At 37.8% G+C, this 16741-nt stretch overlaps 1 protein-coding gene across 1 annotated transcript; it reads left to right on the top strand.

The window, feature by feature from the left end:
• Positions 1–51: 51 nt before the first annotated feature.
• LOC146486028 (NEDD8-conjugating enzyme Ubc12-like) lies at positions 52–12000 on the top strand. Its single transcript, XM_085097518.1, has 8 exons — positions 52–250; positions 2376–2470; positions 4017–4055; positions 5854–5904; positions 7217–7269; positions 7414–7477; positions 7593–7623; positions 10472–12000. Exons 1-8 carry the CDS (start codon positions 151–153, stop codon positions 10579–10581), a joined length of 543 nt encoding a protein of 180 aa, XP_084953644.1. The 5' UTR covers positions 52–150; the 3' UTR covers positions 10582–12000.
• The last annotated feature ends 4741 nt before the right edge of the window (positions 12001–16741 follow it).

The following is a 16741-nucleotide window of genomic DNA, read 5'->3' as shown; positions in this document are numbered from 1 at the left end:
CCGACCATTCTAAACCAATCAGATCGCACGATCTGAGCCGGCGCCGAAGCGAATTTTCAGTGTGTCTTGACGACTCTTTCCTCGTTGAGAATCGATACAGTGTGGAAGAAGGTTTGAGTGTTTTGTTGTCCTTTTTGATCCATTAGAGCCATGATCAAGCTTTTTTCGTTGAAGCAACAAAAGAAGGAAGGTGAAGGTGCCAAAGCAGGGACGAAGAGGGCCTCTGCTGCGCAACTAAGGATACAAAAAGGTGCGGCATGGTGTGGTGTTTTTTAGAGAAGGAACTTACTGTGCTGCCATTGCATCATAGATCTCCTTCTCGTTTTCGTGCCTTGGGATCTGTTGAGTAACTGATTATACACATGTAAAGACAAGGGATAGATAGCTCCGATCCTTGTAGCTCTTAATATCTTGACCTCCTTTATCAACCATGCTCACTATCTTCCTTTTGTCCAAAGGCAATCGTGACCGGCAGGTTTTGTTTCCGTTGTTGAGTTCACTAACCACGAAAATAATTGTACCCAAACTATGAATCCGATTTGTACATTTTCACGTTGACATTTATGGTTTCGATTTGGATTTTCTTGAACATTGGAGAGGATTTTCTTTCGTTTTCGTTTCAAAACGCAAAACCAGCTAATACCCCTGGTGAGGAATTTAATTTGGTTTGTTTACAAGCCTTCAGAGTCAATCAGAGATTTTTGTGGATCCACAACGAAAAAATCATTTGAAATTAGTCGAGCTTAAAATGTGATGCTTTGGTTTGAATTTAAACTAACCAAAGTATTGACATCCTTGTTCAGTGGAGGTTCCAATTTGTCTTAAAATATGGTGGCGGATAAAATAGTTCTTTCTCTGTAATGAAATTAATATAATAACAGTAAAAAGTAATCAAGAATTGCTTGTTTTTTCCCCTTTTTGATTCTCTGGAAATTTAAGCAAGCATTTCAATTGCAAACACAACACTTATGGCATTTACTGCTGTCTTAGCAATCACGTGGCAATCGGGCTATGTTGAATTGAGTCTTCAGACATTTTGCATCAATTTAATTTTGGGCACTAATAGTTGAAAGTTATATTTTATAACAGTAAATTGTTAGCCTTATGGCACCAATTTGTAAACAGTTACTCGCTTAGTGTTGATTAATTCAACAATAGGATGTTTCGTCCAGAATCCAACAACGTTAATTACAAACTAGACTGGTCAATGGAACCTGTCACATTTTAGTGATATAACAGGTCTATTCACTGTGGTGCACCATGTGTTGAAGGTAAAACAGTGGATAAAAGATAAAGTCATGCATGAACCCCGGTCTTTGTGCGTATATTACGTATATCCCAGGTCCGCAGTAATTGGCCTTAGCTGTTGCGGTATCCCTGTCCATATTGGACAAAGCTAAATAAATAAATAAACCAAAAGAGGTCCATGCAGATAGAGCTTAATCATTAAATTAGATTTTATTTTTAGTCCTTGATACAGGAAAGATTGTACACAATTCCAAAAGTCATTGTACATAGTGTTGCTTATAACAATTCTGAAGAACTGATTTAATGGCAGAAGTAATTGAGAGAAGGTATGGTGGTGTACTGATTAGCATGTTGGACTTTCTATGGAATGGTCGAAGATCGCACAGTCAGTGGTTCAAGAATTATTTTGGTTTCAGCATTATTTAAGGAGGTGGCGTGGCTCAGTGGTAAAGGCGCCGGACTTGAAATCCAGAGATCCCGGGTTTAAGTTCTGCCTCGTTCACGCTTGTAAATAGCCAGCTGGTTTGCCTCCTGCCAGTTGGGATTTTTAACATGTTATGTTCGATTTGATTATTATTTGTTGTCAGTTATTTCTGAGTGGAATGCCTTTAAACTAGCTTTGGATAGCTAAGTGCATTTCCACTATAAACAAAGCATTTAAATTTTTATTTTTTAATTATTGTGTCATTTCCTTAGTTAAAAAACCTTTCTCCACATTGTCTCTCTTCACCCAGGTGTATAAATGGGTACTGGCGACATACTGCTGGGGGAAACCCTGCGATACACTAGCATCCCTTCCAGTGGAGTTTAGCAATCCTCGTAGTTGCTTCATGCTACAGAAACTGGGTTACGTTCTGACTCTTTGGGCCACTTAGGCTTGAATGCAATTTTACCTTTTTTTACCTAGTATTCAAAGGAGAAGAACATTGTTGAGTTTTGGTGGATTTAACTGTTAGTCCACCAGTAGATATGATAAAACCTTAACAACTATAGTTAACAGCCACCACTTCTAAACAGACACTTATTTGTGGTCCCAGCCAAACAAAAACATCACAATAATTTTTTTACCTTTCATGAACAAATGCCACAAATTGCACAATCCAAATTTTCTTCTTTTTTTTTTTCAGATCTTAGTGAACTTGTTCTTCCAAAAACTTGTCAGACAGAGTTCCCAGATCATGATGATATTCTAAATTTTAAGCTGATTATTTCACCTGATGAGGTAAGGCAAACAGCTTTTAAGTCTTTGATAGTGACAGCAAAATTCTCCAATGGTGAGCAGTTGAGTGTCTAAGGGCCTCTTCATATTAGCCCAGTCAACCAAGCTGGCCTGGTAACTGAGATCTTGGTACACTCCTATTTAGTAGGGGTGCCTTCCATTGACCCTATTCTGAAATAGGAATACATACAACAATAACAAGAAATCCGTGACAAGAGGTTTTAAGAGTTACTGGAGTACGAAATGGCTCTTAAATATTCATGTGTCAGCGAATGTTTGCAGAAATGTCTTCTCAAATTACAGTAGAACCCCGGTAACTCTGAAGGGAAACGAAAAACTGTTCGAGTTAGCAGGGTTTCGAGTTATCCAATATCCAATTTTCAAGGTTAATAATTAATAGTTTTCAGCACTTCGGTATACCATACAGTGCAAATTAAACTTATTTCACGAGAAACTAAAACATTTTGTAACAACTGTAACGATTATGCATTCTTACGACAATGCAATACTGTGAATGTAACTTAGTTTAGTTAATACACTCAATTTATGTTCTCTTTTGCGTCGTCCAGTCTTTGTTCTAGTGTTGAATTTGATCTCACGATAAGAAAAACTAATGGGATATCTCAATGGGCATCTGTGGCGAGTTATAAGAACCAGAAATTCGAGTTATTGGGTTAAATTTTGATCAAGGGAAACAAAATTTAGTTCGAGTCAGCGGGGTTTTCGAGTTATCTGAGTTCGAGTTAACCGTGTAAAAATGACCAAAAAGTTGGGTCAAATTCAAGGGAATTAAGACTCAATTCGAGTTAGTGGGGGAGTTCGAGTTATCCGAGTTCAAGTTACCGGGGTTCTACTGTACTTAAAAAGAGAAATTTAACAGCTATTCCACTTATTCTTATTCCAGAATACAATCAATTGAACGCAATCTTAAAAGTAAAAATTGCAATGTGTTCATGTGAGAAGACGTGTTAAACCAGTTACCATGCTGTCAGTGTCTATGACTGGTATCTTCAATTGGTAACTGGCGAGAATGTTTTTTCACACTTCATCCCAGGTGCTGGCTGGAGATGTTTTCACATGGAAAAGCACTTTCCATGAAAAGAGAGAATTGTCATGACTCATTTCTAATATACATATTTATATTTTTGAAAACAAAATAACTACTCTTCCATCAAAGAAAAGTTGCAAGGGTTTTCAACAAATTTTAAAGACAGTTTTTAGTGGGTTATGTGCGTTTTCATTAAATTTTATGCTTGGATGATTGAATGACCACCTTTCATCTCAGTAACCAAGCTGACATTTTCCATATAAACAGATTTCCCAGTTACCCAGTCTACAGAGTATTGCAGAACTCAACGAGATCTCATACATGCAGAGGCATTTTCTGTAAACTTGCACTTGCATTTGCTATGCTCTGTCGATATGCCAGTTACTGGGATTACAAATTATGAACAGGCCCTAAGACCAATTATAATTATTATAACCTACAAATCAAACCCAACAACATTTATAACTAGTTTTCTTTTGATCTTCCTTTTTTTTTGCATAGGGATTTTACAGGAATGGAAGATTTGTGTTTAGTTTTAAGGTAAGTAAGATAAAGGGAATTAATAAATGGGTCTGTCAATGTAAGGAAAATTTTCAGAAATGGTATTGAGGAAACGCATTTATATTTTACATAGAAAAGTTCAGGTTCAGTAGATGTCGTGTTCTTGTCTACTGATCCCAGTCCCAGTAATCCTTTAATTGGACAGACTTTGTGAGATAATTAATTATCTTGTCAAGGATAAATGCTAGGGTTTATGTCCTGAGATGATGCTTATCATACAAAAACATTCACCCCATATTAGTAGGTTCACTGGGCATATCTGAGGCCATTAAAGTCAGCAATTATGCAGCAAATCTCTGTTGTGTGATTGTTCAAGTGAGAGTAATCCTAAAAAGAACTGTTAGGGACATTCTCTGATGCCATGTGAGTGGAATTCATCTTCCGGGCAAAAGGATGATATTTTATTTTTTTTGTTCAGGTTGTCAAAGTATCAGTCAGTGTTGCTAACACTTTTTAGGTCACGCAACAGTTCCTTTTGGTGGAATATCTGTTTTGAGGGTCTTAATTGCATCAGAAAGTCAGGCTTACGCTGTAATAATTAAGCCTGACAATTATTGTTATAAAGAATTAGCATTTTCTGAGGTGTTATGTCACCTCAGCATCAAGCATCAAGCACAAAAAAAAATGTAACAAGGGAAAATTTACTGATTAAAAAGGGCTCCATTTTCAAGTAAAAAAAGATCAATGTTCAAATGGAGTTAATTTATACAATACAAAGCATCAAAACTTGATGCAGAATTCATAAATTATAACGATCACAGGTGTCATTGATTGAACATGAGAAAAGTTCAAGTTCAGAAAGTATTTATTTAACATTCTTCAGCACTGGCATGTTCAGTCATTGACACCTGTGAATGTTTTGAAGTTTTGACACTTTGTATTGTATAAAGTAACTCCACTTGAACATTGACCTTTTTTGACTTGAAAATGAACCCAGGATGTCTTCGAAACATAGTCTCTTTTCGCTAATTTTTATTTTAAATTGTTTCTCTAAATCCTTACTTATTAAAAAGGGCTCACTGGAGACAAGGTACAAGCGACAATTTGGCCTTAGAATCCAAATTTTTCTTAAAATTTGCTAGAATTTGGCATGTAGGTCTACATGTATATGCTATCATGTCAGAAATGTACCTTCCTATTTACATTTGTCATTTAAAACCTTGAATTCAATGAATTTGCTTGTGATGGAAGCCTAAAAACTGAATCAACTGAAGCAATGCATGAGTGATTTCGTTCCTTCTCTATTTAAACCAAACCAAAAAAACCCATGCGCACACCAGCTTTTCCTTTGTTTTTGTTTCTTCATTTTTTAGCTAACGTCTTAAGCTAATTGAACAAATTCAATCTTTTAGGTCAAGCAATAATATAAGGAACTACATTTAAAATGTAACAACCAGTCTGTTTGCCAAAAATTGAGCAAAGCTGGAGAATTTTGGATACCAAGTCCAAATTGTCACTTGTGCCCCTTTTCCAGTGTACCCTCAATTATTTTGTTTTCTTCAAAGGGTCATAAAATCTCATTTTGTGTAGTAAAGTGTGCTAGTGTACACAAATATTTATTCTACAGCTGTAGATCCCCTGATATTATCTTGGAGAGCAGAAAACAACATTACTTTTGAAGTACATTTGTATTTTTCTCAATTTTTTTCATTGAGTGCCCCAACCTTTTCAAAATAATATTCTGTCATCAAGACCTTACTTACAAGACAGACCTCTGAAACTGCTGCTTTCAAACCATTTACCATGTTAATAATCTGATTGCATTGTTTGTGTGAAGGTTGGTCCTGGTTATCCCCATGATGCCCCAAAGGTCAAGTGTGAAACGAAGGTAAGCCATTTTACATAGCACATGCATTTCTCATCCTTAGCCATTTCTCTGGTTTGGTTAAGTTATACTGTTTCCCTTCAAGATGCTTTGTGATAGCTAAAGGAAATGGGTGACCTCCTGAGAAAATGTCATTGTATGGACAATTTGTTGCAGTAGCAATAATTGACACCAACAAGTAGCTTTTTTGTGCACATCAGGAGGAATGACATGTAGTAGGGATCCTGTCAGGGGAGCTAAGGGAAATTCCTTTAAACCTGTAGACAAGTGGCATAGATAAGGAATGCACACAACCTAGAAGTTAGCCAGATTTTTATATATTGGAAAAATCCCAGATGATCAGCAATTTCATTGTTCCCTTACCCGTCCCAGTTGTCATTAGGGAGTTTACGCAACAGGACGGCTGATGTGGGGAACGGCAAATTGTCATTGTGTGACCAACGTGACATCCAAGTATTTACAACTCTAGATTGTAACATTTCTACCGCTCGTGGTCTTCACATTGTAACAGATGAGAGAACAGCAGTTTTAGTCGTAAATTGTCTAGAAATGTGAAGGTACTAAGATGTTATGGTCACACAACAATAATTCACGGTCCCCTTCCGTCAGCCATCCTGTTCCGTAAGTTCACTATTGTTACTGGATAACACAAAAATAAAGATGCCTGGAAAAATCCACCATCAAACTGTATTCAAGGGTTTCTTACTGAGCTAACCATATCATTGACATCCCCGGACAGTCAGAATTTATATTTTCTTTAGTCATAAATAATTGACGACCATTGTAGAAATCTAGGATGCAACAGGAAAATAGAGGTCTACACATCCAATTTTTCTGATTTCTCTCCAACCATCAGAGATGATTAGGGATGTCTGCAATTTCGTTTTTTGTAAGTTGGTCAAATCTGGGAATCCCCCGATCCTCTGGGATTTTTCTGGCATAAGAAAACCAGGCAATGGTCAGATCTTTGTCCATGGCAAAGCAACAGCAAGTTGTTTTGGTGTTGATCTTTTAATTTATTTCAATTGCCTGTAAATTACAATTTTTTTTTTTCAACATTCTTTGTTAAATTCCATTCTGCTACACCCATTTCTTCCTCTTTGTAAACTTCAAAGTTTTAATAATTTCAAAAAAATATATATGAAATACTTAATGAGAGCTAACAAAACTTACAACTTATAATGGAATTTTTGGGTTGAATAAAATTTTGAAAATATCATAAAGGAAAAGGCTGAAGCTTTGAGTTAGTGTTATGTGAACTACAATCATTTTGTTTTGATTTTTGACTGTCAAAGTGCAATCATCTTTCTTTCAGGTTTATCATCCCAATATCGATTTAGAAGGAAATGTATGCTTGAACATTTTAAGGTAAGTTTAGAGAACATTGTAAATTGGTATTCCAGTGAATTTTTGTATCACTTTTTCCCTCCAGCTCAGTGGAAGTTTCACTGCCGTTAGGGGCTTGTGACAATCTGACTTCACTTTACTTAATTAGAGATCTTTTACTTCCAGGGAAGACTGGAAGCCAGTTCTTACAATAAATGCAATAATTTATGGACTACAGTACCTGTTTTTGGTAAGTGGTTTCAAAGATTGAAATTCTTTCAAGTGACTTGCTGTAATCTTATATTATTTTTATATTTACTTCCAAGCATCTCACCTGACAACTTAATATTTCATTTCTGTTACAGGAACCAAATCCAGAGGATCCTCTAAATAAAGGTTTGTGCCTAAATATTTTGAACTGCATCAAACCTGCCTCATTGGTTCAAAGAGTGGATAGCTTTATCCAGTGGATAAGTTGCTATCCAGCAAATAAAATGTATTGGTTGAAGTACGTTTTATCAGTTGGGTAGGGATTTATCCACTGGATAGAGATATCTGCTCTTTGAACAACTGGGGCTTGGCTAATAGATGGCCTATCTTAAGCTTATACTGTAATAATTATTCTCTTAAACCAATGGAAATAAACATAGCAAAACATTTAACCTCAGGTTTCTACTTCAGTTTTATTAACCATTGTCAAATCCACAAAACATCATAATTAGTTTCTATAAATTACTGTGCAACAGAATCTGCTAGACTGATGAAGAAAGATTACAGTGCAGTTATATACACTTATTGCTGTAATGTGGAATGGCAAGAGATGAGACACTGTGGATGAGGTTGTCATGGCTGGCTACTGCAGTGAAGAAAGCCGGGCACCCAGATTGGGTTATTCCAGAAAAAATCCACACACCCCCCGACGGATGGGGTCGTTTTTTAACCCCCCCTCTCACCTGGATTTCCTGAAGCACAAGACCCCCCCTCCTGTCTGGATTTCCAAAGCAAAAGACCCCCCCTCCCGCCTGGATTTCCGGAAAAAGTATTAGGCTTAAATTTGATTCATTTTTAATATAAAATACGCACAATTTTTAAAGCTTCGGCTAATATCAAAAACTCTATCGCGTGGAACTAAAAAAAGAAAGGAGCAACAATGCGAAGAAGCGAACGAGTTCATCCTTTGTGCCCAATGGACAACACCCATGGAATCTTAAACCGGCACGCAGAAAACGCACTGGCTGCTTGTTCAACCGTGCTACGGACGAAGGGACTTCAGAGAGGTTATCACTGTTTATGTTGCAGGAACCCGTCCAAGAACTTTCTCCTTCTGTTGCTTTCGCAATAACTTACGTTTTCAAAAGTTTTTTCGAGGTACAGATGGCTATAAGTTCCTCTCGAGTATTTTCGACGAAGAGGGAATGTTTGGACCAAAATTCTTTGGAATTATCTTCTTCAGCTAATAGCTCTGCATCCTTGCTTGCACAAGTAAAAAATTCTTCCGCCTGACGCAGTGGAATCCACGCTAAGAATGCAATGGCGGACGTGAAATTACACAACGGTGGCGCGCTGGGTCTGGTACGAGTAGAAATGTGTCAGGCGTTTTAAACTCTTCGTTGCAACAATGTTGCGATGGCTCGTTCTTCACTATCTTGTTGTTCGCGTTTTCTGCTATAAAAGGACCTTCGAAGGAACTTAGATTATCATTTATTTTAGGTGAGAAATATGTGAACAAAATATTTCTATTATTTTCAGGGTCTGAGAGCGCTGAAGTGTCACCGAACTAAACGTTCGAATCGCGTGAAGTATCGGTCAAAATGACTCCTGCAGAAGACTTTCTTAAGTTCAACCCCCCCTCCTGCCTGGATTTCCAGAGTCTTTGACCCCCCCTCCGGTGAGAATTTCCAGAATCCCATCCGTCGGGGAGGTGTGGATTTTTTCTGGAATAACCCATTTCAAAAATGACGAAAAAGACAACAAGAGTTCGGGGTTTTGTTTTGTTTACAACTGGCTACTTTCCTGGTGGAGCTGGTTTCACCTAGTGAACTTAATAACAGCCATGAGTACATTACAAATAAGCACCCTGCTTTGTTAAGCGTTAACATTGATCAGCATCAAATTTTCCCTGTAATATTAATGCTTATTCAAGCCATGAGGTCATGACATTAAGTATATGATTGATCACCTAAGGTGAATTTTCTTGATATTTTAATACCTTCTTCCCAGTAGTTTTATAAGAAAAGTATGGGGACAACAAAGGAGAATTTGTTCTTTGATATTAGGGGTTAAGGGGTTAATTAATAGCAAGGGTGTCAGGGAGACCCTCCTTTGTTAGAGACCTTTAGAACCAAGTTTACAGCTAACCACAAACTGCAGTTTGAGGTTTGAAGTTTGGCATTAGAAGTTGTGACAGTTTGTGCATTTAAATTGAAGAGAACAAGAGCAAAATGCAGGGGCTGCCATATTGGATGTCCTTTTTGCTCTGAGCATTGGTGTTTCAGTCAGTGGGAAAAAAATGTAAAATTATTGCCATTTTGATGTTTTTGTTTGCATGAAATGAATGATAAAGAGTTTTTTTTTTGTATATCTGCAACATTTGTGCATGGAATAATACAAATTCTTGGCCATGTAACACTGAGGTAAATGACTTTGCAAAAAGCATACAAAAAATAACCTTGAACGTGACGACAAGCACTAGTCACATGACTGGCTGCGGTTTGCAATGTAAACATGGTTTTAAAGGTCTGCATTATGGTCTCTCCCTTTAGTTAGTAGGTCAGCAGGTAAATACAGAAGCATTCAGAAGGCTTAACTCCAAATAATTTACAGCTAATTTTATACTGTGAGCTTGTTGCTCCCATGTCATGGAAGCTAATGTGTTTAACAAATGGATGGCAGTTTTCTATGGTCAGTACTCTTGTAGACCATAAAATGACATTATAAAATGTTCAAAACTCAAGTGGAATGTTCCACTGCCAATTTTTGAACATTTTATGGCATCTTCTTATGGCCTATAAGAGTACAGACTGCAGAAAACTGCTGTTGATTTGTTTTTTACAATAACATGGAAAAAGTGCAAGCAGACTTGGCTATATTTTCCGTTCACAAAGCGGGCATGTTACTGTACATCTGACATCATTTCTGTTGTTAATACTCTTATAGACAATGGCTATGAGCCAATCAGCATGCAGGAATTTTGATAGTCATCGTAAAATTCACTATTGTTTAAATTTTGATTGTTTCATTGCAGATGCTGCAGAGGTTCTCAGATCCAACAGGCGGCTGTTTGAACAGAATGTTCAGAAGGCAATGAGAGGGGGCTATGTAGGAAGTGTTTACTTTGAACGGTGTCTCAAATAGCATTACTGCAAGCACAAGAGATTCTCCTCTATTTATGAACTGTCTTATCTGTTGAAGTGGACGTTTGATAGAATTAAGCACCAGGAAAAAGTTGGCATATAATACCTGGTGCTTACATGAACATTTCAGAACACATCAATCCATGATCTGTGTACTGTGGATTTGTATGTGAAACATCATTGCTCTTACTTTTCCCAGAGCTCAGATATTTGCGTGGTTACTGTTTTAGCCTTTTTATTAAGTCCCAAGGATCAATTCCCAAATTCCCTGTGCTCTTTTTCAGTTTCAATTTGCTTTAAGATAATTTGGCGGTTAACCAGATGTTTTTTTTTTTTCTGGAATAATGTCATTGAGTTTTGTAACCTAAAAGATGTTGATTTCTTTGGTGGCTAAGGTGGTTAAACTGGTTTAATAAGTGCCTAGTTTTACTTCACGGAAAGTTGACTTTAAATGAAATAATCTTATCGTTTGAGAAATGTATGGATAGTAGTGGTTACCAGTAACATGAACCAAAACTCATTTCACCTAGGTTTAAAACTACACAAAGGGTCCATAAATTTTCATCAGGCATGAATTTGCAATAGTAAGGGACCATTTTATGCTTGGTGTGTTCACTGAAAAGTGGACACTCAAGTTATTCTCATGTGTGAAAACTTTGAGAAGAGGGATGGGCCGGTTCTTCTTGGTAATGCCTGTTCCCCAAACATCGATAATTTATTGTTAAAGTGCATATGAAGCAGAATTTACTTTTGCGCAGTCACAAAATATTATAATGCGTGAAATGTAAGATTCCAAGTTTTGAGTTGAAAAGGGTGAAAAGCGACGATTTTACAAGTGAGAGAGATTGGGTTGAGTTTTTGTGAAATTCCCTCTTGTGACTCAAGGTTGGAGTCAATAGTTTTGTCTGGCCTTCTCTAGTTTTGTTTAGCCTCTATCCTTCTCTTTTGCTCTATCCGCCGTATTGTACCAACATTACATCGGCAGATCTTTTGACTGCACAAGTTGAACAACCATTTTTTGGGTCAAAATAGTCCAAATTTCAGCACTTGTAAAATCGTCAAGTTTCACTCTAGAAATCTCAAACCTTGGAATCTTACATTTCAAATGTTATACTTAATAACTGGGCAAAAATAAATTTTGTTTCGTAGTCCCTCTAAGGGCAGCTGCATAATAGAAATGGTTATCAATCCAGTTGTTAAATTGGCCTGGCTTATATACACTAGGAACAAGCAGTCATTGATTTTATTGATTTCTTTGGTTTCCATCTCAAAACATATTTCAATTCTTTGCGAGTTTTTATGTAAGCACACAAAGCTGTAAATGTTACGGAGGGAGGGAATGCTGTATTGCTATCTGTGTTGAATCTGCAATAGAAATTTTGTACAGTTGTGTATAAAATAAACAGACCATATTATACAACGGTTTAGTTGTATTTTTGTTGTACGGTTTAGTAGTGAAAGCAGACTTGCTTTAAATCATGCTTTATGAGCATGGGGGCAGAATAAAATGGGAGGAAAATTGAGCAGAAAATGCTTAAAATGGAAAAGATTTGGAAAGTCTACCCTGTTTCATAAACCTTCTTCCAAATTACTACCATTTTTCAAATAAGCCCATCCTGCCTTGTTAAAGGTAAATAGGAAATTTGCAGTATAAGCGATCTCGTTGCTTTTTCGGGTATTTTTTGCCATTGCCTAAGAAAACATGAAAGATACTTCGTGTCTACAGGTACAGCCTTAGCCTACGTGTAGCCGTACCCACCCCCCCCCCCCCGAAGAAAAACGTTTTCCTTCGGGGGAAGGGGGGGGGTGGGTACGGCTACACGTGGGCTAGTGCAGCGTGCGTTGTGTCCTTTCGCACAGTGATGAGCTTGTGACTCCACTCGTGACCTTAAGCAGGAAGAAGGAGGTTCCTTTGTAATGCTGTATTTGGATTTCCTCATGGTGAAGTATAGACGAAAAGAAAATCAAAGAGATAACCAAAAATACTTAATCCAAGGTTTTGGCAATAAGTTTGTGGATGTAAAGGCCGAACTGATTTATTGACCTTGGGCGAGTGCAAAACGTGGTCCCCCCCCCCCCTCCCCCCGCCCATTGGGACTCCATCTGGACCCTCAGTTTTATATAGAAAATGGGTAAAAATGAAGTATAAAGTAAAAAAAAAAAATCGAAAACAGAGGAGCCTATTTTTAAAGCCCTTCCAGCTCTCGCGCTACTCGTGACTCGCGGATCGTACCCGATGTTTTTTTCGTTTTTCCAGGCGGATTTTCTAACAAAAGAGACACAGCTCGCAGTCCGGCTATACAGGTATGTGCGGCCCCAAAGGGTAAGGTTTTTCAGCCGTTAGGGTATCAATTTTAGCCATTTTGCTAATAAATAGGGTATCGATTTTTGCACTCTAGTCTTGAATTCGGTTTTTTTTTTTTAAAGAGGAAGCTACTTCTCCAGGTTCATCATGATGTTTACGGCAACTGTGTACGTGCCGCAACGGCTTGTAGTGCAAGCAGTCCCTTTCTGGATAGTCGAGAGGTCGAGCGAAATAGCCGACCGCGAAAAAACTGTAACAAACGAGCCGAGGGGGGCTTGGGGAGAGGCAGGAAAGAGAGGAAAGGAAAAGAAACTATCCAGTGGAGGAAATGTACTCAAACCAATGCCTTTGCCAAGCTTTCCACATAATCCCATTCTTAAATTTGACATATGCTTCTACTCTATTGTCAAATTATAGGACTATCGGGAAAATCTTGGACATATATTAATATTAATTTTATTAGCCTCCCACGCAGTCGTTTCTAGGGGAATCGTATTACCTCCTCCCCACAAAACGATTCCCCTAAAAACGACTGCGTGGGAGGCTATAATTTTATCTGCTGGATAGCGAACTATCCAGTGGACAAAATTATCCACCCTTTGAACTACTGAGGCCTGGATTCCAAGTATGCCAAGTAATCTATTTCTATCACTGTGGATCTGTGGTGCTGCTGTTAGGTTTTCATACGTTCCTGGTGAAAACTTTTATTATTTTGATTAGTAAGTTGGAGGTTTATTTTTAAATTTTGCATTTACAGGTTCTGGAAGCTAAGTTTGCTTTGTGTCAGCACATTGCAAGAACAGTCTCTTCTCGTTTATTTCTCCTCGCTCCAGTCTCGCTGCGCTGTGAGCGCACCATCCCGACTGACCAGAAAGGGACTGCTTGCAGTCTAAACGGCTTGTCACGCGCTCCTCTCACGCGCCGGGCTCCAGGGATTTTAAACTGAAGTTGACTGACGGCCTCAGCTGGCTGCAATATTTCTCATCATGCCATGTGCCGAAGTAATTATCTATTATAATTATTGATCCCCATGAAATTCTACTGTTGTGTGTCTGTGTTGGATCTTCGATTTTAGTCCCACGTATGTGCGGGTTTAGTCACAGGTATGTGTGATAATTGTGATGGTCATTGCTATTGTTCCTTGTTTGGGATGAATATATCTTCGATTTTAATGGTGCCGAGGGTTGTTATTGTAGCTCGCTGTTATAGTTGTTCAAAACAATTCTAACGATGGAATTAATTCCTGCAAGGCGTGCATACATACTTGCATACTTGCATACATACACACATACTTGCATACATACTTACTTACATACTTTGCCGACATACTTGCATACATACTTGCATATGCGTTGCATACTTTATAAGCCAGAGAATAGCCTTTTCATGGTTGATTTTTCTCATTTACATTACAATGTTATCCAACGTGGATGCGAGGCAATTTTGGGCTAAAACTACAAAATAGCCCGAGATTGCCTCACATACATGCTAGATTTCATTGTAATTCAAAGGAGCAGAGTTAACCGTGAATAGGGCTATTCAGTCATTTTACTCAGTGGCAACGTGGGTTAGAAAGACGATGGATTAGTCGGAAGAGGAAGGATTATTTAATACACAGAGCTCTACGAGGGGAGATATTTCTGCAGAAATCGAAGGTAATGTCGTGTAACGTTTGGACGTTCCTGTCAGTGCTTAAATTCTTTATCGACTTCAAAAGGCGGCGTTTTCATTTTCTTTTTTTTAAATAGAGCAAAGATTTAGAACGCCAATTACAGCTTTAGAATGCGAGAAGTGGCACTTCGGAACAAAAAATTAAGTCGCAATCAACGAGAGTTAAACGCAAATGGTACTGTTGACAATGTTGTAAGCTATCAGTTTTTGTGCACTTTATACATTGAATTTCCTGAAACAGGCTGCAATATTTTTAATAATTGTTGCCTGCACACTGCAATATTTTTAATATTACAGCCTGCACACTGCAATATTTCAACATGCTTAATATCGCGTTTAATTATATTACCCTGATATTTTGCCTGCTGACAAAAAGGACCGCCTCCGTTTTCCCCAGACAGTTGTTAGAGACTTTAAGCATCGACGACGGGAACGGCGACGTGAGATTGTGAGGGAAAACTCAAATGTCACATTGCGCATGTCTGGCGGGAAATATGTAGACGTTCCGACGTAGAAAGCTTCGGTTGGCGTTGCCCGAAAACGTGAGTAACATTTCACACATTTTACCTCCGTTTCGCCCCGAAAAAATGATATTTTTAATATCGCTTGGCACATAAGGATACCGTAGGAAAAGTACGCGTTGAGTTTTTGTTTTATTTTCTCCGAAACTATAATAACTTCATCAGTCGCCTGTTTCAAAACAGAAAGCTAGTGACGAGATGCCTGCAAAATTAGAAATGACTTGCGAGTCTGACACTAAATATCGATGTTTCTCTCTAACATCAGTGTATTAGACATTACTTTTTCTTGTTCAAAAAAAGACACACTGGAACTTTTAATTTGCATTTAAGCTGGAGAAAAATAAACAGTCTATGTTGCTCAAAAATAACATCCAAACCACAAATCACTGTGTTATATCGTAGTCTTGAGTTCAAATTTTTAGATGTACAGATAACGAAATTCTCACGCGTGCTCGCACTGCTATAAAAGCGTTTCTTGAAATCCCTGCCTTCGATGCAGAACATTTGAAGTAAATTAATGTTAATCTAGTTGCTATTCCTAGTTATATCGGTGATTTTTATTACGACCTAAAAATATATCAAATAGTCTGAATTGTTTACATCGGAAAACTGCCACTCCGACAAACACGTTCTCGAATGGAACGGGCTTATTCTCGGTCGGTTTCCACTTTTCAGGAACAGCTGAAAAGGTTGTCCTAAATTTTCGAAAATCTTTTCCGGAAAAGATGCTGTTCCATTCGATTCCCACCCGAAATTTTCGAAAATTTCGTCGAATTGAAAGCACCCATCAAGTCTTTGTTAAAAGAAGTCAGAAATTGATTTAAATAATGAAATAACCGATGAAGAATTTTTACTGCTGTTAACGAGACCGAAATTTCCGAAAATTCAAATCGCTAATTTTTGGTGAATGGTAAGCGCCCTCTCTATTCAATCCTCTTCGAGGAAAGTTGTCGTCGTATTGCGCCTGCTTAACTGCTTCCAATAGGCCATTTTCATGACGGCGTCGGTTTCTCCGTTGCCGTTGCCGTTCCCGTCGTCGATGCTTAAAGTCTCTGTTTTGTCATCTTAATGACTACAATCGTTGATCTACTCAGAGAGAGAACAATAGAATTTCATGGGGATCAGTAATAATATTAAAACTGAAGTAGTTAGTTAATAATCTGAGGAAATACTGTGAAATATTTTCATCAACCGAACATTGCATTACAGTGAAATCGAGAATAAAATAGTTGTTTAAAGGACAATGCTTAACGTACATGTCAACCCGGGCATGTTTATAACAATCGAATCACCGGAAAGTCGCTGCAAGCAGGTTTACTTTTAAAAGTTATAAAAATAATAACAGAGAAACATTACCTGAACTAGGGATTTAATTATAAGGTAGGTCTGAAACAGGCTATTGATTAAATAGGCCTTATCACGGTTTTCGACGCCATTTTGACGAGTAGGCAAACACGTCTGAAATAACAGTGTTTGTATGGAAATCTGATGTCAAATAATTTTCATAAAACATCGCTTCTGAAAAATTCATGAATTGGAAACTTTTAGCACTAGTAAAAGGATTTTAAGAAAAAAATTTGGAGGGATGTAGCTGTGCCAGAAAGCGTCCAGTCGTGTTTTGAACTTTCCATACATTTGTCTGTATAGCGAACCAGCCGTGAACT

The sequence above is a fragment of the Pavona decussata genome, unplaced genomic scaffold (assembly GCF_977016875.1).
Source record: "Pavona decussata unplaced genomic scaffold, jaPavDecu1.1 SCAFFOLD_21, whole genome shotgun sequence".
Lineage (NCBI taxonomy): Eukaryota > Metazoa > Cnidaria > Anthozoa > Scleractinia > Agariciidae > Pavona > Pavona decussata.
The sequence above is the reverse complement of the archived record's forward strand: the minus strand, read 5'-3'. Positions and strand labels throughout refer to the sequence as shown.

Coding starts and splice junctions, on each gene's coding strand:
- LOC146486028 (XM_085097518.1), top strand. CDS start 151: ATGATCAAGCTTTTTTCGTTGAAGCAACAAAAGAAGGAAGGTGAAGGT. Junction 4,056..5,853: donor GATTTGTGTTTAGTTTTAAG/GTAAGTAAGATA, acceptor GTTTGTGTGAAG/GTTGGTCCTGGTTATCCCCA. Junction 7,270..7,413: donor GTATGCTTGAACATTTTAAG/GTAAGTTTAGAG, acceptor TTTTACTTCCAG/GGAAGACTGGAAGCCAGTTC.